This window comes from Lonchura striata, chromosome 9, assembly GCF_046129695.1.
Source record: "Lonchura striata isolate bLonStr1 chromosome 9, bLonStr1.mat, whole genome shotgun sequence".
NCBI lineage: Eukaryota > Metazoa > Chordata > Aves > Passeriformes > Estrildidae > Lonchura > Lonchura striata.
Genome location: NC_134611.1, coordinates 6,702,165 through 6,725,517, shown reverse-complemented (window position 1 = coordinate 6,725,517; position 23,353 = coordinate 6,702,165). Strand labels below are relative to the sequence as shown.

At 41.7% G+C, this 23,353-nt stretch overlaps 1 protein-coding gene across 19 annotated transcripts in view; it reads left to right on the top strand.

Annotated features, from left to right (window-relative positions):
- Positions 1 to 23,353, top strand: part of NFIA (nuclear factor I A) — a 349,636-nt gene that overhangs the window by 286,010 nt on the left and 40,273 nt on the right. For 6 of the 19 annotated variants that reach the window (XM_021542504.3, XM_021542512.3, XM_021542485.3 and 3 more), the window contains 4 exons: positions 1,317 to 1,403; positions 2,492 to 2,530; positions 10,847 to 10,975; positions 22,930 to 23,108. In XM_021542504.3, the coding sequence (XP_021398179.1) occupies positions 1,317 to 1,403; positions 2,492 to 2,530; positions 10,847 to 10,975; positions 22,930 to 23,108 (434 nt within the window). The remainder of the gene's footprint in view (positions 1 to 1,316; positions 1,404 to 2,491; positions 2,531 to 10,846; positions 10,976 to 22,929; positions 23,109 to 23,353) is intronic. The other 13 variants (XM_021542535.3, XM_021542578.3, XM_021542562.3 and 10 more) reach the window with 7 other exon arrangements.

The window sequence follows — 23,353 nt, the reverse complement described above, 5'->3', positions numbered from 1 at the left end:
GAACCAGTGTAATGCATTCAAGTTATGAAATATAAAAGCAACACAAATAGCTTCCATTATGTTCTTCAGTCCTTCCTCTGTGGTGTTAGCACAGGTTCATTGTTATGGCATGAGCAAAATGTTTCTTGCCTCAAATGCTTGTCCATAATATCACACACAAAAAAAACCAAAACAAAACAAAACAAAAAAAAAAAAAAAAGAACTTCTTTTTATGAAAATCTCATTGTTAAATGGATGAAAAATGTTGCCCCCTTCCAGAATTCATTGGCACTACATTTTTTTTATCCTCTTTTTTTTTTTTTTTTTTTTTCCCTCTCCTCTGTTGCTTGTAATTTGTACTGTGAAACGCTGTCTGGTTATGAACTGGTATCAATTTGAGTCAGTGCACAGCTGTGTCTTCCCACCTTCTCAGTGGTGCCGAGGGCTTTGAAGGGAAAGAAAAGGGTTTAGTCAGAGATGACAGCCAACTTCACCGGGTAACAGGTGGAGGTCAAGTTGGTTTATTTGTTGGGCTGAACAGAGTGCAGAGATGAAAAATCTTTGCCATAATAAGGTTTAGGAAGAAAATGCTGACTAGTCTAAGCTTTGATTCCAGCTGACAGATCCTTTTCTAGTGTTCATTACTTGATTTCACAGTTCAGGCAATTTTAAGAGGCTTAAAATTATGTTTCTGGTCTCCTCTATAAAACTTTCCGATCACTTTCTAATTTTTGCTTTAAGTAAAGTTATAGGGACTCCCTGATATATCACTCCTGCCTGTAGACTCTTACGAAGTCAATATGCCATCAAAAACGTAAGGATAAACTTTTTTTTTTCAAATCCTTGCTTTTACTGATTCTTTTAATAAATGAAGTAAAAAAATTCATGTATAGGCAGCACTTCGATTAGAAAATTAAAATTAAAAACTTTCTACACCCTCCCCCCGAACAGTGGCTAGTGAACTAAGCAGGATGCTTAAGAAGCCAGTGTTCCTGTGTGTGAATTTGGGAATTCTGTGCTGAGTTGCAGTCCCTGTGCTCCATCCTGAAAGGGAGCCACAGCCAGGCCCTGAGAACCAGAGCAGAACGTGCTGGCTTTGTGTGGCACTGCTGGGACTGGGGTGACCACACACAAAAGGATTTCACCGGGCTGAGCTGCTGCCTTTGGGTCTCTCCCAGTGCCCCCTTCCCTGTGCCAGCTCCTGGGAGGGACACCCTTTTTCTTCCACCACCACCACCTTCCTACCTGCTGGAGTGGGCAGAATAGGATTATCTTTAGCCATTTGCTAAAATCTTCCCCCTCAGACTTTCTATTACTTCTGCATTCATTCTTTGCAGGAAGAGGAAACTCACTGGTCAAACCCTTGGACACCAGAATAGTTGCATGCAGTTTCCCAGGGAGCCAGATAGCTCTAAAGCTTCCCAGTGAGTGACAGTTTCTCTCTTCTATTCTTCTGAAACATGTGTTTTACACATATACTGAAAAATGTTAATATCAATTTACAGCCAGATCCTTGTTTTTTTTTTTTTTTTGCTTTTGCTTTTTTTTAAAAAAAAAAAAAAAAAAAAAAAAGTTAAAAAATATCAAGTCTCCCAAAGTATTTACACTTAGAGCACCTCAGCACACGTCACTTTTTTTACGTAGGAAAAAGTGTTGGATGCTCTTATACACATAACATCATTGGGCTTTTGAAAGCTGTTAGCTCATTCTGAGTTAGTGGCAAGAACGCTGGACTTGCCAGCACCAAACTGTGAAACCTTTTCTGTGTGACTGGTAGAAATCTCATGGGGGTAGAAATCCAAAAAAAAAAAAGGGAGGAGGGGGGGATGTAAATCTGTGCATTTGGATTCGAGCAGCTTCAATAGCATGATATCAACTTTGTCCTAGAAGTCCTCGAATGACAAATCATTTGGGAGTGTTTTGGAGAATGAGCACTGTATGCTTTCCCTGGTTTTTTACTCTTTCCTAGGTGTCCATTATTTTCCACTGTCAGGGAGAGGATTCTGGACTAGGTGGATCCCTGTAATCTGATTTGGCATGGCTATTTTTCTGTGTTTCCTAAGCTCATGAGATCAAGTTATGTAGGATTATTTCATAATGCCAGAGCAGCAGTTTCTGAGGTTGGACAAAGCTATCTAGCAAAAGTGTCTGATAAAAGAAAAATCCTGTCCCATACTGTAGCTTTCTTGGTCCAGTGAAGCAGCATCCTCACGCACACAAATCTTGTAAAGTTGCTTCTGATAGCTCCCTGTGCCCCTTGGTTTTTGTAAGCTAAAGTGCCATTTTCCTTTTTACAGCTTAATTGAACCTAAATGCACCTATTTTCTGCAATGTGGTATTTTGGTAATTTTGCTATTTGCTCGTAAGTTTTCCCTTAAGCAAACTGAAAGCTTCCCCTTTATCACTTCACTGGGCCAAGATTTCACACAGTATCCTGCTTGCTACGAAATATGATAGTGTTCTCTCTCACCTTGTTTCTTTTTTCTTCTTTTACTTTCTTTTATAAAATCAGGATATCTAAGAAACCCCGAACACCGCGGAGCACTTCATGGTGGGTGTGCTTATTCAAACAATGCCAATGCTCTCGTTCTCGGTGCACAGAGTTTTTGTGTTGGTTTGTGGGGGGATGTCCCAGCTGCCCCCTCTGTGTGGATTCTCCGGTGTCTAGCGGGGACAGAGCTCGTGCCAAGCACTTTGCCGGAGTGCCAGCGCTGGAGGGGGCACTCCCATGGCACCTCTGCCCTTGCCCTGCCTGTTTCCATGGAACTTGCAGGGGGATTTTCCCTGGGAGCTCTCTGCCTCGCTGCCAGGGGTGTTTTCTGGGTGGCAGAGGGCTTGGGCAGCTCCCAGGAGCAGACCTGCAGGCAGCAGGGCCATCCAGGCTCCTCTGGAAACCATGCCAAAGCCAAAGTGCTCTGCCTTCCCTCAGGGAATCCTGGAGCCACTGGGAATGCAGAGGAGGGAGCTGGTCTCACCTGGCTGCTGTCACCTGTGGGGAAGTGGTTTCTGTCTCTCTGCTGGTGGCAGGTCCCCAGTGTCACTCCAGTGTGCATTTCCAGGAAGGAGCACAGCAGCCACAAATTATTTCTGGTGTTGTGGAGGGTTCAGTCCCCTGACTGTCACACACGGGCAGTCAGAGGGGGGAAACATCAGGAACCACTGGATACCAAAACATAACAGTTCCATGAGTCCACTCTTGACCTGCCAAATTATACATCCCTTGGTACAATGCACATGAATTCAGTTTGCAACTCTTTCTTCCTTTGGAATAACCTATAAACTCTTCACCTTAAATTGTGCAGAAATCAGGTGGCTTTACAGTCGGTGGTAAATCACCTGGGCTATTTTCAATTGTGACCACAGCTCTTTCATTAATTAAAACACATGTTCAATGGCACTGTACACCGATTAAATCTTCAAAACCAATATTAGCACCAAACTTAGTCTTGTCATCATAAAAGTCATTTGAAAACATTACCATGCAGTAACTGAAGTCACAAGTCCAGAAAATCTGCATATTTACCCATCTCCATCTCATGCCTGGGGCATTTAGCACCCATCATTGTTATATATAGCCTGGGTAGCCAATGATGGCTTGATGACATGCAAATAATGAGCAAATTATCTTTAATAAAATTAAATAAATAAATAAAACCCCCAAAATTTTACTCCATCCTCTTCAGTTACTAAGATTTCCTTTAGTATCACTCGCAATTTAGGATCCATATGCATCTTCAGGAAGATATAGTTGAAACATAAATCTATTCTGGGTCTTTTACTTGCAAAAATATCATACCTCAGCTATAATCATATGCAAAGACTTTTTAGAGGGCTTTGTAAATGCCATCCAAATTTATGATGGCATTTTTTGCCTTGCAGCTATAGATGTTCCATCCCCAAAGCACCCACATAAAGGTATATTCTCCTATGGATGGCTGCAGTTTGTCCCTGCTGCTATATCTAATCTGCCAAGTGTGCTGAAAAACTCTCAAGTAGCATTTGAAATGAAACAAATGTAGTCATGAATTTTAGACGAGATGTCTAAAGACGTCATTAGAATTTTTTTTTTTATTCTTCTTGCAATATATATTTGTACAATGGAAAATTACGCCGAAGCTGACATTAACTCAAAGACAGAATTCAACTGTTATCCTGCTGTTTATTGCTCTTCTCATTAAAGTTTTTAAATATATAACTCATGAAATTATGTTTTGAAGAAATTGGTAAGATATTGAGTACTAGTTTATTAGTTATTGAAAGAACTGCTTGGGTGGCAGAGCAGGAATGAAGCCTAACTTAAGCGACCTAAAACAATCCAGATGATGCTGTAAACACAGATACAAACAGACAAGGTAATACACTCTATGAGAACGTTGTACCAAACAATTTAGGCAGACTTTCATGGGGTAGGATTTAAAAGTAATTGTGAATATTGTAGTGCTCGGCTTTAAAATTCTGAAGGCAAGGTTGTCCGTCACTGTAAACTGATATTTCTCCTTCGCAAATGGATCTGGGCTCATTTGCAAAGGAGAAACTTCAACCTTCTTTTTCTCTAAGTGACATCAGAATTTTGATTCTAACTTGAATTATCATTTTTGGCTAAAAATTGCTGAGGAGTCCAAAAGCATTTAAAACTTAAAGCCATTGAATCCATTTAATGCGCCTTTGGCACCTCTCTCTCTCTCTCTCAGTCCTTTTTGAACATTCTGGTCCTCATTTTAATCAATCTCTTTTTATTAAGTTCTTTGGCTCATTTACTTGTACGTGCATTTGCTTTATTTTATTTGGATCATTTCTTTTGTAGTGTCTTGAAAAAGAGTTGTGACATTTCTTTTGGATGGCTTCTTAAGTATCTGGCAGTCACCTATGATACGATGTTGATGGGTACGGATAGATTAGCTCTGTTTTCCTGATGATCTGTCAGATGTCGAGTTCTGAGGAAACTGGATGTGTGTGTTGGTGATGCATATGCAGCAGTTTGATAAGTGGATAGAGGGGGAGCTTACATTTTTCTTCTGTAAAAATCACTGTTTATTAAGCTGGATTTAGCCTTGTGAAGCGAGGTGCTCTGCTGGCAGGTAGTTAATCAGTGATCATGGTAACTCCGGCTGCAAGCAGGGGAGCCAGTACCCATTCAGAACGTAGAAACTAAAGAGCACTTCATTAGGATGAGTGAATTTCCATCTGTGTTGGATTTTGTGTATACTGGAGCAATTAATACCGTAAACTGATGGATGGCAGTCAGTGTGATCCTATCTCGGCTGATGACAAAGTTTGCTCAGCACTAAATAGAACAGACTTACTATGACTGGCAGGAGGGTAGCCGTCAACGTTTCAAGAAGCTTGAAACTAAGAATTCCCCAGGAATTAAGAGAAAAAAATAGAGCAGCTGATCAGCCTTTCTGTTGATACTGATTTCAGTGGAATTGCTGGAATAATTCACACAGAAGGATGAAAATTCCTTGAAAAATGCTTCCCATGTATCAGTTTTTTTCCTTCAACAGCCGACTTGTTTTTCTGCTTCATCTGTTTGTTCTGCATGTTGTCAAGTTCATGGTCCACCTGGTAATACCTGAGCTTCCATGATTCCTTTTCCTAGTGTGCCTTGGGAAGGAGGATCCAGACCATGTTTCACTCATAGCTTTTGTTATGAAATCTCCATCAAGAGTCTAGTGGCAGAGAGCTACTGGGAATATTGGGATAATTATCCAAAGGTCTTTGGAGATGAATATGAGCTGGTGTACAAACGTAGCTAACAAGAGATGGAGTTGTTGTGTGAGACGCGTGCAGGTAGAATAATGTCAGTAATTAATCAAGTGAAATTGGATGGATTTTCAGGTTTAGGTTTGGAGAGAAGGGGGATTGTTCTCCTCTTGCTATGACTCCGCTCACTCCATCAGAGTTAATCCTGATTTTTTTAGTAAGGCACGTGGCAGGTACATGGAAAAGAGGTTTGCAGATACTTGTTTGTTCTGGGGAGGATCTGTGCATTCAATTCTCACGCATCATTTTTGGTCCATTTAAATATATATCAGCCTCATACATGAACATTTGAAGACCTTTAGCTGTACTCAAGGAAGACTCTTATGTGGTGCATTTCTAATACTGGCAAACATAAGGAGGTAGAGGAATTAAACCCACCACAATGCTCCAGTGCCCCTTAGAAGATGAGGAACACGAAGTTTTCCTGTGCACTCATTAAACTTGGGCTGGAGGTTTGCGAAGTGCAGAGTTTTGGAAAGTCTTTCTGCGGGACTTCATCATCCAATGGCTCCAGTAACCAGAGTCTCCCAAGGACAAGGATCCCATTTGCGCTTGCATTATGCATTTGAGCAGAAGGGTGTGATGCATGATGTGGAATGAACAAAATAATAACTCGTGTGTTTAGGGAAATGCCAAATTAATGAAAATTCAGAAAGCTCTAATGTTGAAAAAGCACACAAATTCCTTGACAGAAATATAATGCTGCTGCTAACAGTTTCAAGATTATTGTTGTCTGAATTTTCTGCTTATTGTGTACTGCAATTAAAATTCTTCTCAACCGAAAAACCAATGTCAAATTAATATTTCCTTTTGGAAAAAAATACGAAAGTACACATCTTGTTCCATTTAGCACCATCATGGTCTTTGATCAGGTTCCCTCTGTCCAGTGAATAAAACAGATTTATATTAATGGGAGCAGGCTCAGACCATATATGTTTGGCATACATGTAGAATCACATGAGCACAAGTACAGTAAGTTAAAGTAGCACACCCACTCAGGCTTCCATCTGCGTTTTATGCCATAAATCCCTTTATTTTCTTCTTTTATTTAGCAATTAACTTCTCCATTTATTCTGTAGTTAAAAGCTGCCATAAGATGAAAATAGACAAAAGTCTGATTCTCTTCTCTCTCACTCTAAATAACATTCAGAGGAGACTCAGACCTGGATTCTGAAAGCTGTGCTTCCTAAAAGCGCCAGGTGTGACTGTGATTTGGACAAGAGTCCTATCCACAGAATAGTGAGGAACACTTTTAACCCCCACCTGGGTTACCCAGCCGTTGTGTTCTGGCTGTTCTTGTTTATCCCTTGCTCAGAGCAGATGGATGGAGAGAGGCAGGGAACGGGGAGGATCCTTGGCTCCATTCCCTATCCACCGGCCAGCGCAGCTGAGACTGGCTGGGGGAGATTGTAATTTGTTGCTGCCCTGCACCAGAGAGCAGAGAGAGGAGAGCAGGGACTCAGGGGTGTCCTTAGAGCTGGCACTGCCCCTTCCTCAGGGTCCTGTGAAGTGCTGAAATCTGGTGTTCAGTGCACTGGTCCCCAGTAATCACTGAGGAAAGCTGTCAAGGCAGCTCCGTCCTCCCGGGATGCATCCCCAGCTCTGCCCAAGCTACCTTCAGCCTTAACTTTTTAATTTCCTGCATCTCTGAGCAGCACAGGAGGGGCCCTGCGGACTGAGGGCCGCTAAATGTGTTAAAACTCATTAGGTTTGGAGCAGAAGCCCCTTAAAACTAGCCAAGAGTCTCAAACGTGGGTGCCAGAAATTAAACACCTAATTCAATGTTTAGCCACCTACCTTTAGTTCCTTCCTCATAGTTAATATACACTGTGCCACCTCATAGGTGGCCTGATTTTCATAGGCACCAGGCACCTACAACTAACTCAAGTGTTGAGACTGCTCACCTAAGTGAGGCTTGTAGAATTCAAAGTTTTTCTTGGTGATTAAACAAGAGTCCCCTCGCTCTCAGCTCCTGAAAGGAGCTTCGATAGAATGACCAGTATGGTAACATATGGCTTAGCAAGGGGAGGAAAAAAAGAAAATGAGTATTAGAAATGGATGGACTAAAGAATACGCAGGATATATCAGGCACATTAACCAAACATATGGTGCTAAATGAGATATTTTTTTAAAATTGCAAAAAAATTGACATTCCTGGCAGTCTCAAGGATAATGTGACATGGCTGTGATAAATTTAGAAGAATGGGACATATTTTGGCTTGTTCTTGGAAACCTTTTTCTTGCATGCCGACTGTATTTCTTCTTTTATTAACCCATTCAAAGAATGTTTGAATTTTGCTGCTAGAGCACCATGCTAGCGCAACATAAAATGTGAATGATGCTAATTGCTTTGCACTGCCTAACTTTCTGTCATACCCTCCCCTCTTAAAGGACAAAACATGCTTTGGAAATGAGCTGGCAAGCTCATTTTCTTCTTTCTTCTGGTCAATATTAAGTGATGTAATTAAGCTCCTGTTTGCATATTCTTCTGAACTAGGAAGCAGCCATTTTTTTCTTGAGATCTGATGGATGTGATCACTCAAAATAAAATGTGTCATTACAAACACCAAACAAAACAAAAACATGGTATAGTTGGACTGTTCCAAACCAATACATTTCAAAATACCCAGGAAAAAAAATAAATAAATGAACCAAACTTGTGATAATAATGGCAATCAGAACGATAACAAACAAATAGAGCAAAAGTAGCAACCAATTATCAGCGCTTCAGTTTGTTTTTCTACTCAATTTCCCTGCATAGGGTTACATTAAAATCTCTATTTTCACATGAAAGTCTCTGCCTCAACCTTAGAAAACCCATCCCCATATGAACATGACACTGCTCAGCATTGCCACACTCAAGGTCATTCATCAGCTCCTTTGTAGCTCCTCAAATTCCAGTGTTTGGACACAATCACACAAACTTGCTGCAGCTTTTAACCATTTTCCACTCCCTCTGCCCCTTCTCCCTGCTGTGATTTAGTGATGAGTCCTGCAGGGTATTTTTTGTAACACAGGGGTAAAAGGAAAGCTGCTTCATTTGTTTAGAAGCTTTATTATCTTTGCCCTGAAGAGGGTTTGTAGCCAGGGAAAGCAGGGAGCTCCTGAGCCACAGAGTTGAGATCTCATTCCTGACCTCTGTCACCTGCCCAGGGCTCAGGTAACTCATGTCCCACCTGGGTCCCTGCTCATGGGCTGTACAACCTTGCTCTTGAAGCAGCTCCCATGCTGGAAAATTTTAGTGAGCCTCCCCTGTGCATAAAAGTCTCTTGGACTGTCCATAATATTTTGTACTTAGCACTGGGGTTGACACTCCTTTGGTGTTTCCCTCCCCAGTTCTTCCATCATAGGGAAATCTGGGTCAGCAGCACCATTAATTCCTTTGAGTGTCCTTGCCCTGAATATGGACATGCCATGACTAAGTTACATCCCACTGGAGCAGAAATTCAGCAGGCTGCACTGCAATATTTCATTGAAACACCTCAGTTCAATCTCCTTTTCTCTCTTCCCCTGAAACTGAACTAATTTTTGCTTTTGTTCCTGCTCCAAAGTCCCTAAGAACACATTAAAAACAACAACAAAAAAAAAAAAAACACCTCAACTCAATATTTTTCTTGCATCATAGTCAGTTCTAAGCTTTGATTTTTCAAATGTTAAGTCTGTAACCTTTCCTAAAAGCCACCATAACAGCAAACCCTGTAGCAAAGAAGTTTTGAAGCAGAAAGCTGCAAGTACCACACTGGAACTCAAACCATTCCCTCACTTTATTTAACTTACAGAAATATAAACTCCAAAGCCTCACTGAAACCATTAAGGCCCAGCAGTGCAGAGTATAAAGTACAAGAAGGCTCCTGCATATTGCCATCAACATCCCAGGGCTATAAAACTAGTCTTATTAAATATAAAGTTAATAATATAGTCCAGAGATAATCTTGTCCAGGCCTCTCTCTTTACTTTTTTAACAATTAAATGCTATAAAATGCAGAGTTGGAAATTAAATTAAATGACTTTGCTAGTGGAAAGTTCAACTTGCACATTACATGATGTTTTGCTTTTCCACTTGAAATCCCCACCTTTGTTTTGCTATATCGCTACAGATATGCAGAATGCCCAGTGGGCTGTATATACCGGAAATCTTGAGTTTTCAGGATGCATTCTGATAATCAGAATACCCAGATGCATCTAGAACTGCAAAAATATAGGCTAGTACAGACAAACATGCATACTTTTAATGTATATTCTGTAAAATTATTCCATCCAAGCATCTACCATACACAGAAAAGGCTTGGGTTTTAAAAGCCCGCTGCGATGTGTTCATTCCCTGAATTTTATTGATGCCACAGCTATGTTATAGCATCAACAGGAGTTATTCTCACCCTGTATACCAAACAAGTCAGATGAGTACCACAACATTTCTGCCTGTCCACGGCAGAGGTTTCACCCAGTGCCAACTTAACTCTGATTTTCACTGGGAGCCTTTGATGCGGTTCAAGGGCATTGTAACAGCTCCAGAATAATTCCAGTGCAGTTTCTAATATCAAGACATAAATACCATTCAGCCTTTAAAAAAATAAAATTGAAAGCGAAAGAGAACCACATAAACTTATAACTTTCAAATACCTTTGAAGTCAAGAGAGTGAGGGGAGGAAGAGTTTGAACTCAGAGAACTCCATTCTCTGGTTGTGCCTTGAGTCGTGCGGCACATTTAGAAGATCCATTTGCAATAATCTACTAAACCAAGGAGTGAAAGACAGAACTCATAAAAAACCTGTAAAAATCCAAATGCTCCAGCTATTACAGATTTCTAAAAATAATGCAGAGTAGGTTTCAGTAGCAATAATAAGCTGCATCTTGTCTGTATTTCAGCTTTATAAGAAAAATATGGCTGCCTTTTAGTACTCATGGCTCTGAGCAAACCATGGCTGCTTCTGCCTTGACAAAAACAAACCCCACAAATAAAAGTGAGCTTTCAGCTTGCTGTTGCGCTGCGTTTCATTTGTCCTTTAAGTGTGTCTAGCTGCTTCTGCACCCCCTTTCACAATGCATAGGCTGTCGTTCCATGACCTAGCATTATTAAATTGCACTTATCAATCATTCTTGCCAGGAATGCCATCGCCAACTACATTAAAGAAGTCAGAGAAGTCTGGTTTCAGCAGTCCCTCGCCTTCGCAGACCTCCTCCCTTGGAACGGCTTTCACACAGCACCATCGACCTGTCATTACAGGACCCAGAGGTGAGGCCCTTCCCGAGAGCCCCCAGGCACCCCAGGGTGGCCACGGCGCCCGCGGCCGCGCCGGCGCCGCTCCACGGAAAGCCATCGCCCAGCGAGGGGCTGCGCCCGAGCCGTCACACCCTGCAGGTTTAGGTGTCCAGAGGCTGGTTCTCGTAGGCTGGGCTGCTTTTGGGAAAGCTCCTGATGAGCACCCAAGGTGGAAACGTTGGTTTCTGGGGCCTTGGGGTTTTGTTGGAAGAGGGTGGGGAAAGGGACAGGATGTGTTGCAGGGAAGTGTCTTCTGCTTGTGGCCATCCATCACGTTGACTCGGTCCAACTGCTCGAGACAGGGACCCATCCATCACTTCTGACCTACGCCTGTCTTCCAGCTCTGTGGATTTCCTTCTGCCAGTCATTTATTCTTGTGCTGCTGGTGTCAGTGTGCCTTGTTAGGGGACTCCTTTGAAGTTGGTTCCTGCAACACTTTGGCTGGTTTCCTTCTCAGAACTCTTCTGACTGACTTTCCGAGTAGAAGAGATGTCCTCTGGGTCTAGATGTGCTTATACATTTTTGTTAGAAAGATGCATTTGCATTTAGCCTAGAAAACTAAATGCAATACGGAATTCACGTTTGAAAAGGAACTCACTTGGGCGTAGAAGAGACACAAATGAATGAATCCTCTTACAAACCTCTTTGGAAGATATAAAAATAGGAATGAATGGTTGTGACACGTTTCTTTCTGCTATGAAATTTTGCCTCATTTAGAGAAGATTATTAAGGAATTGATCGAATGGTGAAGCATAAAAACGCATATTAGCAATTCATCCTAGAAATTATTTGGAAATGTCTGTTTGGCATCAGTGTGGTTTTACTGAGGGCAGCATAAACCAGGAGGAGCCTCTTTGTCTGCACATCCAGGTGATGTGGTGAGAAATGGTGGAGCTGCACAAAGTTGAAGCAAGGTCAGACTTGCACTTCAGGAGGTTTTGTGCTTTGTTAAATCTGCTTATTGTAGTTTGAGTTGTTGTGGTTAATCCATAAAAATTATTCATTACCCTTAGACATGGACCTAGATCCTCAGAAGAAATTTAGGCATCTAAGCTCTATAGAGATTTCCCTTGAAATTTGGATCCGAGCTGTCTGGCAAATATGCCCTCTTTTAAAAGCCTGGATAATTGGTGATACAAGTATGACTAATATGAAGCTTCCATTAACATTCTATTCAGTGCACATCAGCTGACTCCCAATTCCTGTCTTTTAGAAGTTCAGCCTTTTAGATTTCAGTTGTTGATTGATTAGTTAATAGGCCTTTCTTTATTTAGCTGTGTTTTACCTCACACTAATTTTTTAAGATCATTGACTGCCTTTGTCTGCCCCTGTTTAGACCCTCTGTGCTTTGGATTCTTGTGTGGTTGAGAGAGGAAATGTCTCAGTGGTGAGGCCTTGTTTAAATCTCATCTACAGTCTTGTTTTCACAAGACTTTTTCTGTGCACTGAGGGATTTCCATTGGCTACGTGAGAAGAACATTCAGTGGGAGCCAGAAAAGCAAATAGAATTATTACAGTCCCACATTTTGTTTGTTTGGAAGGAGATGTTCTTTACTAACTCCACAAAGAAGCAACACAGCTTTTAAATCATCAGGGTTCCTAAAAAGTTAACCAAAACTGTTCTTCTGCAGCATCATTTAGAAGCATCTTCTTTTTCATACTCGTTCACAAACAAAGTCTCACTGACTTCCAGGAAGAAAATCCCTCTGAATCCATCCATGGTTTCTTTAAGTGCCATCATCCTGAAAAAAATCTTGTCCCAGACTTCATTCTTTGTTCTTCTGGGACATTCCTCCTCAGTATTCTTCTTCCACAGCACACTGGCTGTGTTTATTTCCCTGCTGCAACAATCATTCTGTTAGTAAAGGGTGATCTACTGAGATGGATTATTTTCTGCAAATCCAGCTTTGTTCTTTATCCCATCGCCTCCGGCGTACTTTAGGGACAGTAAGCAGAAGAGAGAAGCTTTTCAGGTATCAGAAGTGGCAACATAAAGAGTATAATGCTGTCATATAAGAGGATATAATTGAGAGATTCACTTCCACCGGTAGTTACTGGGAGTTGTGCCTCTGCAGAGATGATGGTACAGCACACACAGGCTAAATTCCCTCTGGACACAGGTGCATTATGTAAATGGTCAGGGGCAGGTCATTCCGAGGGGTCTTTGGAAAACAAAGAGCAGGATTTAATCTCCATTCTGCAGAGATTTTGGAGGAAGGGGAGTTGTGAGTAAGTAGGTCACCATCGGAGTAAGCTCCTCAGCCAACACGACAATCACAAGGAGGTTCCATCTCCTTCTCATGTTCGTATGTGCAAGTTTATCACTTGGATGTGTGTATGAGATGCATTTGTAAAGCATGATCAAAATAGACAGCAGAGAAGAAGCTGTAGACTATTCATGGCAGGTGTTGTCATTGACAACCAGTGATTTATAACTTCTCGGGAATATTCCCAAATCTTTCACACGCTTCCAAACATCCCTTGGAATACACTGCACGTCTGATGCTGGGGCGTCCCAGGATACTGAATGCCCTTCCCTGTGGTCCCCACAATGAGTCATTTTGGAAACAAACCTTCCTTGGAGGAGGAGTAAGATCCTTAAGAGGATTTCCTAGCTCTGAGGTGCTCCACCCAACGAACCCGTTGGAAAACCTCTGCTCTCATGGAATTGCCTGGATGTGCTGTGCTGTGGAAGGCTGTGCACTCCTTCCTGTCTGCACTGGTGCTGCTGCCAGTGCCCGGCCCAGCTGGGCAGTAGCCAGGAGAGAGGATCTGAGCTGGCTGACCAGCAGACCAGATGTGCAGCGAGTGCTGGCGCAGGGATGCCAATGCTTCAGTGACTCCTCAGTACTTCCAACAGATGGTGGCAAGATCCAAGTTTCTTTGGTGATAAGCTAGCAAAGTGATTCATGGAGCCTCACTTGATGATGGCAGTTTTTTGGGCATGACTCTATGAATGCACCATATGTCTTCTCTGGACCAGCGTGGTTAGGATTCAGTGTCTGGCAGATGGTAAATTGATCACCTATAGGGTGGCTTTAGCATCACTATCAGTTTTAGAATTTATTTCAAAGCCTTGAAAATTCAAGCAGCCAGATCTCTCTCCTACTCAGGCATACTTTTGTTACCTGCAAATGAGATTATCTGCTGGTCAGCACAGCTCACCAGAGCACTCCAGCATGGCAAAGCCACCGTGGGTTGCTGGCATCTCACAAAGCTTCCCAAACCACTTGAACTCTTCACCAGGCAGTGAAGGATTTAAATACTATGGGTGACAGCGGTATTTACATAAATGGTTTTAGGCTTCCATGTATTGCTACTTACACTCTGGTGACTTTATAACTGGAGCTGGCTGAAACATTAAATTGACCACGATCTTGTAAAGCCAGGATGTACAGCAGCCTGTGCTGCAGAGCATTCAAGCATTCCCACGGAATATGACAGTGTGGATCCTGCAAGCCAAAAAATAAAGGAAGAAAAGGCAAGGAAAGAAAAAAAAAACCCAAAAACAATGAGATGGTGTGTTAGGGAGATAAATGAAGGAGAAACACAATTACAAGAAGCAAGAAATACAGCACGAAGGCAAGAACCCAAGGAAGGGGGTGTGTGAGAAGAAGGGATGAAAGTCAACGAGTGGACTGGTTTCCATTATATTAATTTCCTCCATAATTACCACTGCCACTTAGACTTTTATCAGGACAAGGCCTGCCAGGGAAACGCTGCAGCACAGTACTCTCTGTTCATGCCAAAGTGGCAAAACCCTTATGTCACATATCTGGAAAGATACTGTGTCCTTCTCTATCAGAATCCTGCACTGGGTCACCAAAGTCCTGGTGCCTGCTCGCTGTCCTGTCAGCCAGCTCCAAGTGAATCAAAGTGATGGTTCCTGGTGCACATTGTACAAAGACATTTTGTAATGTCCCGTTCTGTATGGTCTCTCTGGCTGCTTCTTGGTGCTGGCAGCTGGCACAGTGCTATAACCTTCCACATCCCCCCGAATTTTGACAAAAACAATGGGTGCAGCTTGACACACAGAGTGATGCCAGAGAGCCAGGAGAGTCACACCACAAGGCTGAGGAATCCATAAAGAGCACCACGCTGACCATCAGAGGAGTTTGCATGATCCAGTTTGCAATGTCAGGGCAGCTGACTGAGCAAGGGAATATTTTGGTTTTCTGCACTCACTTTGGAGCAAGCTGGTGCTGAAGGAAAAGCAGTTTCCCAACAGATGGCCTCAAGGTCGGGCTTTAGCCATGACACAATCCCCAAACTGCCACCTCCTGCTGCAGCCCGGGCAGGGAGGGCAGAGAGGGAGACCTGCAAAGGGTTAAAGCTCCAGCTAAACAAAAGTCAGCGACCGTGTAATTAAAACTCTACCTTTGTTGTATTGTCAAGAGTTAGCCTGTGACATAGGAAATATTTAAAGGAGCAGGCTGTTCAGCTAATTTGTGTGTGAGTGAGCTGCTTAGACAGTCCTACCCTAAATTAACTGTAAGACCACCCACCGAGCTCGCCTCATAAAGGGCCACGATTGCTCAGCTTCCTTCTGTATAACCGTTCAATAATTACTAGATAAATGCATAACTAAAACCTCTATTACACTAATAATTTGTACTGAGATAGATGTGTGGGACACCATGCTGGGTTAATTTGTCATCCCTGCAGCAAACTTCTAAAGAGGGCTCTTTTGCAGAGGAGTTGTGTTAATATGTTGCTCCAGTGAGGACATGTTAGAGCAACAAGATGACTTGGTCGCTTAATCTCCTAAAGAGGCAAAATGCCTGGAGGGGAAGTGCCAGAAAGAAGAAAGGGGGGTGATTAACACAGTGGACCCAGATTTAAACTCATCCTGACAAAAGGAGCTGATCTAACTGAGCAAAAGAATGGGAAAAAAAAAAAAAAATAAAAAAAGGGGAGTGTTAAAAATACTGATAGGATTTCATGCATCCCTAAAAAAATAATATAAAAATAAAGTGCTGCAGGAACAAAGTATTTTGAGTATTTTGCCCATGCTTTTCCTGACGCTGCGTTTGGTTCTTTTGCTCTCTTTGATGTATCCGTGGAGTTAAACTATATGCTTTAAACAGTGCAGTGAACTATAATATTTTTATCTCTGCTTTATGCTAAATTCTTCTAGCTTCAGACACACACAAAAAGCACATTATTGCTTTAAATATGGAGCCCATGTTTAAGCATCAGAGCTCTGGATTTTCAACCTCCTCTATTGACAGAACCATAAATCATGTTAAAGTTAAGTGAATTACTGTAGCGTGGAACTATAGCTTTAACAATGTTTATGTAGTATCAGCTTACCATCTACAGAATGAAAGGGAGGAAAAACACTGATATTAGAAATGGGAATGTGGAGTCCTATTAACTTAACAGCAATATATCACTCCAAAGTCACAGATTCCATTACCATGCCCTTTTTAGTATCAAAGCAGAATTATATCATCACACACATAAAGGTTGTAGTTTTTAAGAGAATTTACATTTCTATTGTAAACTTATCAACTGCATTTCATTATAAGAAAGACATGATATATTCTCCTAGCAGTAGTTTTTATCTTATGATGAGAATATATGAGAATGCATCATGTGTATTAAAAGTAATAATAATATGCAGAAGTTGACAGCACTTGATGTGAGGCAGGAATTCTACAAATATGTTAAATTAGGGTCTTTTTGACCTCTAGCTGTAGTCTGGGAAGGAGGGAGTACTTTCTATAGGTCTGATTTTTATTTCTGTCCCAATGTAATGAATTCTATAGTATTCTGGTCTCCCAAAGGCAGTAGAATTCTGTCATGTTTTAAAACATTCTGCTCAAAAATAGCTAACTTAACTGGCCCCCTGCCCATGCCAGAATCTGGAACCAGTGCTCAGTTCAGCTCTACAGGTTTTCAAAAGCAGCCTGTAATACTCAGCAGCCCAGAGTACACCAATAAACCCTGAGCTCAGACACAGCCCTCAGCATATTTTCCTTTTGCTGGGAGCTCCGTGGGCCTTGGCAAAATGTCCTCCTGCCTCCCACTTGCTACTGCAAAATTTCTTGCAGGAAGAGTGTTTCTGAACAAAGGGTCTGGGTGCCTTGTACCCCTCAGAGCAGCAGAAAAGGGCTGAGAGCCAGCCCTGATCTGGAGATACCGTGGCTCTGCTCTTCTCAGCAGTGCTTGGCTGCCCAGCTGCTCTTCACTTCTGGAGCTGAGAGACAGCCAGCCTGCAGTCCAGCCCATCTTTTTGAACTTCATGGACAGGAACAGATCCTCCAGCCATCCTACCTAGGGTGTCTCACTGTCTCTTGCATTGGTCAGCTGTTTCTCTTATATTTGAAATCTTTCATCTGTGTTCGTCTACAGAATGTGGGAACGAGTGATACCTAAATTTTACCAAAGCTCAGAGGGTAAAGCCTATTTTTGTTCTCCTGCTCCATGATTTCCCAGCCTTGACACTGCAAATGGGAATGGGAGATGGGATCAGTTTGCATTTAGCTCATCCTTGGACCTGACAAACATGTTACTGAACAGCCCCTTTGCACCATTATGGGACTTAGCAAATACCTGTTTTCCAGGGATGTGAATTCCCTTCCAAGGGCTCATCCTAGAACTGCTCAGTCCTACCCTCAGCAGCTCAGTATTTAAGTAGAGGTAGGTTTTGCCAACCTGACTGAGCAATTCCTCTACTTTTATCACCCTAAAGTCTGTTCCTAATGGGCAGTAAGAAAAATGGGGAGTTTCAGAAACCTTTGAAAGTGTTACATGGAAGCAGCTCCCATTGAAATTCAAAAGCAGTTAATGAATTCTCTCAGGACCTCTGCAAATCCCAACCCGAGTTTCTTAATTATTTTTTTTTCTTGTTTGGGTAACTGCTTTCATCACCAAAATCTGTGAGCTTAAAGCTATTGTTTTAGGCTTCCATTCTTTACCTCTTGTATTGTATTATACACAGAAGTGTAAGTTCCTTTCAACAAATTTGGATTATTGCCAGATCTCCTTATTAAAAAGTCACTCTTCATATTTCCGATAAACACAGCTGTTTCATGGTGTTTGAAAGCATTTCACATCAGCCAGCATGGTGGCTTAGCCAATTAGTCCTCTAATATGGTCAATTTTGAGAATAAGTACCTTTGGGGTACAAAGGGTGGGATCCATCTCGCATAATTTGAACTGGCATCACTGGAATGGCAGGAGAAAGTTTGCAGCACTCAGGGAGTTAAAGCAACTTAGAAGCCTGACGTGGAAGTCGCTAGCAGAACAAACTGTTCTCTAACATTTCCAGGGAAATGACTTTTCAGAAAATACTTTCTTAATTGTAATGAAGCCAATTATAATGGCCTCAAAAACAAGCAGATAAAAAACGATCCCGTTTCATTATGGTTCTAACGTTACTATTTCTAGGAAGGCTGATCAATGTTTAATGAAGTATTAGTAAACTTAATTATCACTTTATAGAGGAGGTATCTGAGCACTGTGCCCTGATGCAGCTGATGGATCAGCCCTTGTGCCTGTGAAGGAGCAGTGGTTGTGATTCCCAGCACTTCTCCCTGGAACAGTCTGGGGTGATAACACCTTTTCCTGAGCAACACCAAACGACCTTTTCAAAGACTTCAAACGACTTCAGGAAGAAAGAAATTCCATCCAGTGGTGTGGACTTGAAGGGAATGGCAGGGCTTTTTTTGGAAGAGGAGATGGAAGGTGGATGGATCAATATGTGCCCCCATATGTTGGGCTGTGCTGGTGTAAAACCTGTCTGAGCACTGTTGGTGTCCCTTCACCACGTCAGCGAGCGCTCCCCAGGACCAAGGATCCCAGGGCTCTTTATTAGGAGCTGCTCCTTTGTTCCAGGATCCCAAATATCTGAAGAAAACTGTGACCTGTTTCAAATTAACTGATCCTTTATTGTCTCATCACTCACTCAGACACAATTCACAATTTTGGCTCTTCTTCAGAGCCTGGCCCATGTGCAGCACTCACCTAATCAATGGGTGCAGCTTATTTTATTGGTTACTAACTTGGTTATTGGCTACTACAAATCAAGAAGGGGAAAGGCAAGACAGAGCTGCATAATCAGAAGTTTGAATTCAGCATTCTGAAAAATCCTGTGACTTCTGTGCTGCACAGCACCACGAGCTCATAAAACACTGAGGAATCCAGTGTAGCACGCAACAGCTGTACTGCATAATTACTTGGCCCAATAGCAGCAGTTTTAAAATACTGGTATATCTGTTGCAGGCCACCATACATTACCATCTCATTTTCAATAAAAAGGCTGGGATGTTTCAGACCAGCTTCAATGGAATTAGAATCATGTGTGCTTTGAAATATTTATGCTTGCCTTGAGATGGAAGGATAACTCCTGCCTCCAACCCCTACACAAAATAACAGATTTCATAACGCCAGAGAGTCCAACTCCTCCATACCTATAGCAGGTAGAAATGAAGTTCTGATCTTGAGTACACATATTTTCATAGATTGTAGAAGTCATATTTTATGTCATTTACTGAGGTCAATAATAAAATATAAATGTCACAGGCTGAAAGACGCCAGGAGAAATATGGTTTGGCAGGATGGAGCTGCTTAGGGATACATAAATAATAAGTCAATAAGTAAATAAATAATAGACAAAGACCTATTTTATCTTCCATTTGAAGATCTCAAAGAATTTACAATCTCTGAGCCTTGTAATATCCCATCAGAAGTAATAAGAGCATCTTCTCTTACACGGGGTAATTTCCATCACTGCAGGTGTGGGTTTAGGAATTAAAGACTTTATCATTTTTATTAAGTCTGAAAATCATGACTGAAAGGGCCCTTGGCCTTTTTAGAGGCAAACAGGGATAATAATGACCTGCTTCATTACCCCTTGTGCTTTCACTGATTAAAAATGCTTGTGAGGGCCCCTATATTTGGAAACACGGTTGTGTTCTGTGCTCAGAACTTGTTGGAGTGGCCAGTTTTGCACTCTCCAGAGTTGCTGACCACAACACAGCTATCAGAGTAATGGTCTGTGTCTGGGCCAGCAGATTTTAGACTTTAACATTTAATTCCCTCTCTCTAGCATCAGGCAGGCACATTTGTAATGTTGATCAGTTTAATAGTAGTGGCTTTTCTCCTCTTATCAAAGAGCTCTTTCTTTTGGCACTTGAGAAATTTGCTATTTCCTAGTCAGAGACTGCAAAAACAAACCTTTGGAGATCCTTAATGCACTCGTTACTCCTTATGCTAAGAAGAAAATGACCCCTCCACATCAGTGGATGGCACAGGCTGAGGAATGATGCCAATTTTCTTGTTTCCCTCCCCCAGTCCTTCCCAGATCAGCAGGGAGCCCTTGGAGATGGGCTGAGGAGTTGGCCAAGGCTCCGAAGAGGAGCCACTTTCTCCTTGCAGCACTTTGCTGGGCTGAATTATTGTTGGTCATTTCTGCATTTGTTTTGCTTCTCTCTCTCTTTGGGCGGGTCACTGGCACACATTCTCCACTTTCTTTTCTACCCTGACACGCTGAGGAGGTCAGGACAGCAGAAAAAGGCTTGCTCCTTACATGCTACTGAGTATTTCTTTCATCTTTCTTACAGAAAATCAAATTATTAAATGAAGAGCCATACTTTGGAAAAGCTCAATACAATGTTGTCTCAGGCCTAGCTTTGAACTCCCACATGTTCCCTGGATAAAATCCTTTATTCCTTCTTGTCTGAGATATATGTCAATCTCCTTTTCACTCAGCAGACAAACAGAAATGAGTTTGTTCATAAAGGACAGTGCAATTGCATAACAATTTCAAGTTGTATTAAAAAAGCTGATACTAAAAGGAAATACTCTTTTTATATTTCAGAAATTCCAATTTATTCCTTACTTAATTAGATGTTTGTCAGATAAATGTCCATTTCTCACTTTTATCTTCATCCTTCATATTCCATCTGGCACACAAGGAAAAGGGGAACTACAAAAGCAGATACAAAGAAAGGGAGGCAGACAGAAATACTGTAGACTAATAAAAATTTTGTTGCAGTCATCAAAATGCTGGCTGGGATCTACCCGACTGAAGGTGTGTGGGTAGAATGGAGGTGTCAACCTCAGAGCAGCACCAGTCAAAGCCAGGGGATTATTTTGGGGTGAGGTGGCTCCTTGGGCACTGTTGAGTTCTCTGTCCATTGTCATAATTGTCTCCATGTGGTCACTCACAGTTACAGAAAGGAATCCCCCTTTATCTCTAGCTTTGATGTTTCTCTTTTCATTGGGAATATTTTCAACAGAATTAAAGGGAGCAGAATTGTGAGGTTCACGTGGACACAGGGGAGCTTTTCACAGCATGGGCAAAGGTTTCACATCCATCCCATCCCAGCACCCCTGGCATGAGTGCAGCTCTTTTTGGTGGTGGTGTCAGAGCAACAATTCCTATCCTGTGGTGGAAAAGGACGTGTATAGAAGGGCTGCCCAGACAACCCTTAATGAAAGTTTACAGGAAAACGCAGTAGTTTCTTTGCTGCTATTTCTGAGTTCACGTTTTATCCACATCCTCAGGCTCTTCAGTTTGCTAATGGTTTAATAATGCTAAAGAAAAAAAAATTATTAATAAAGTGTCATATTATTAAACTGGCAATGAACAAGAGTAATAAGCAGATTTTAGCTTTTATTTAACTGAAGGTTTTTCATAACATTCATCATGAAATGAATGTTTGCTCATTTGTGTTTGATTTTAGTTAACTTTCCTGCATCTCTCCAATTTTTCCAAAAGTGCCAAAGGCTTTATTTTTTTCCCTCTTGTATATTTAAATTACTTCCAAGCCAACACCTGAGTTTCTGTAGGATTTCCCCTCCCTTGCATAGCCTTTATCTAATTGGTCATATGCAATGTATGAGCTCAATCTCTGCACATGGACACCCTGAAAGACTCCTAGGGCGCAATGATGACTGTTTGGTGAGAAATACACAATGATTTACAGATGAGCTTGTGTGCAACCAGATTAATTGGTCATTCTGAAGGAAGAGCAAATCCTCATTTTAAAGGGAGAATTCATGGCACTGTAAGTGGCAGCAGTTGCTGCCTCGTGGTGACAGCTAACAATGGGAAGCACTGCTGGGTAACAAGAGTCCAACACAATATATTTTGAAGGCCAAGGAACTGGGCAAAGGTGTCACATAATGTAGGAGAGCAAAAGGCTCTGGAGCTGCACTTGTAGTTCTGCTGAAATCAGAGGGTAAAATCGGTCATTGCCAATGGGCTCGTGCACATCACACCTCTGCACCTTCTCTGGAGTACATTTTCCAGCTGGCTTGTTGGCCCCATAAATTCACCAAATTAAACTTCATCCCTGAGAGCGAGCTGGGGGCTTGCTGAAGATTTGAGCCCAGCGTTATTCAGGAGAAATGTAAATGCAATTTTCCAAACCATCTCGACACTTAGTGCATGTTCATTAAACGAAAACACGTTACTTAAAATAAATGTTCCTGAAGTGAGATGGAAAAAAAAACCCAACAACAAGAAGCGTTAGACTGTTTTTAAATTATCGACCGTTTATACTACAATGTAAAATGGATTGGTATGTGCAAATCCAAGTTACATGAAATGTCAATTAAATCAACCCTAATCTCCCAAATACATTTTTTTATTGCCTGATTGATGAGGGCTGCTCTTAAGGTGATGAATAGTTTTCACTCTCACAAAGGATTGCTGATTCCTTGCTACGTGTCCGCTAAAAACACAGAAAATCCTTCAAAATGTCTGGGTCCTTTTGCTTCCAGGATCTAGATGAAGTGAGTGTAGGACACAATGTGGTCTAATATATTAATTGATGTATAAACAATACTGTACACTTAAAAACAAACCAACGACAACAACAAAAAAAAAAGCTACTTAAAACTACAACAGCTTTAAACTGTTTTATTTTCCAGAGGCAAAACTCTATATAACGTCTTTGTTTTCTTTCCTATAGCAAGTCCACATGCAACACCATCGACTCTTCATTTTCCAACATCACCCATTATTCAACAGCCTGGGCCATACTTCTCACACCCAGCAATCCGCTATCATCCTCAGGAGACTCTGAAAGAGTTTGTCCAACTTGTCTGCCCCGACGCTGGTCAGCAGGCTGGACAGGTGGGGTTCCTAAATGTAAGGAAGCCGTTTTTCTTTCTTCAGAAGTGTTTGTCCTTTGTAAAAATTAACCACGGGGTTATTGATGGGGTTATTTTAACAGCATGTCGCCTGAAGGAGCGCGCCTTGAGTAGTTGCTGGAAGGGACAACAACAACAACCAAAAAAAAATATATATATATTATTATTATTATTATTATAATAATGCTGTGCTGCAAAAGTATTTTTAAAAACAACAAGACATCTCCCCAAAAAACCACTCGA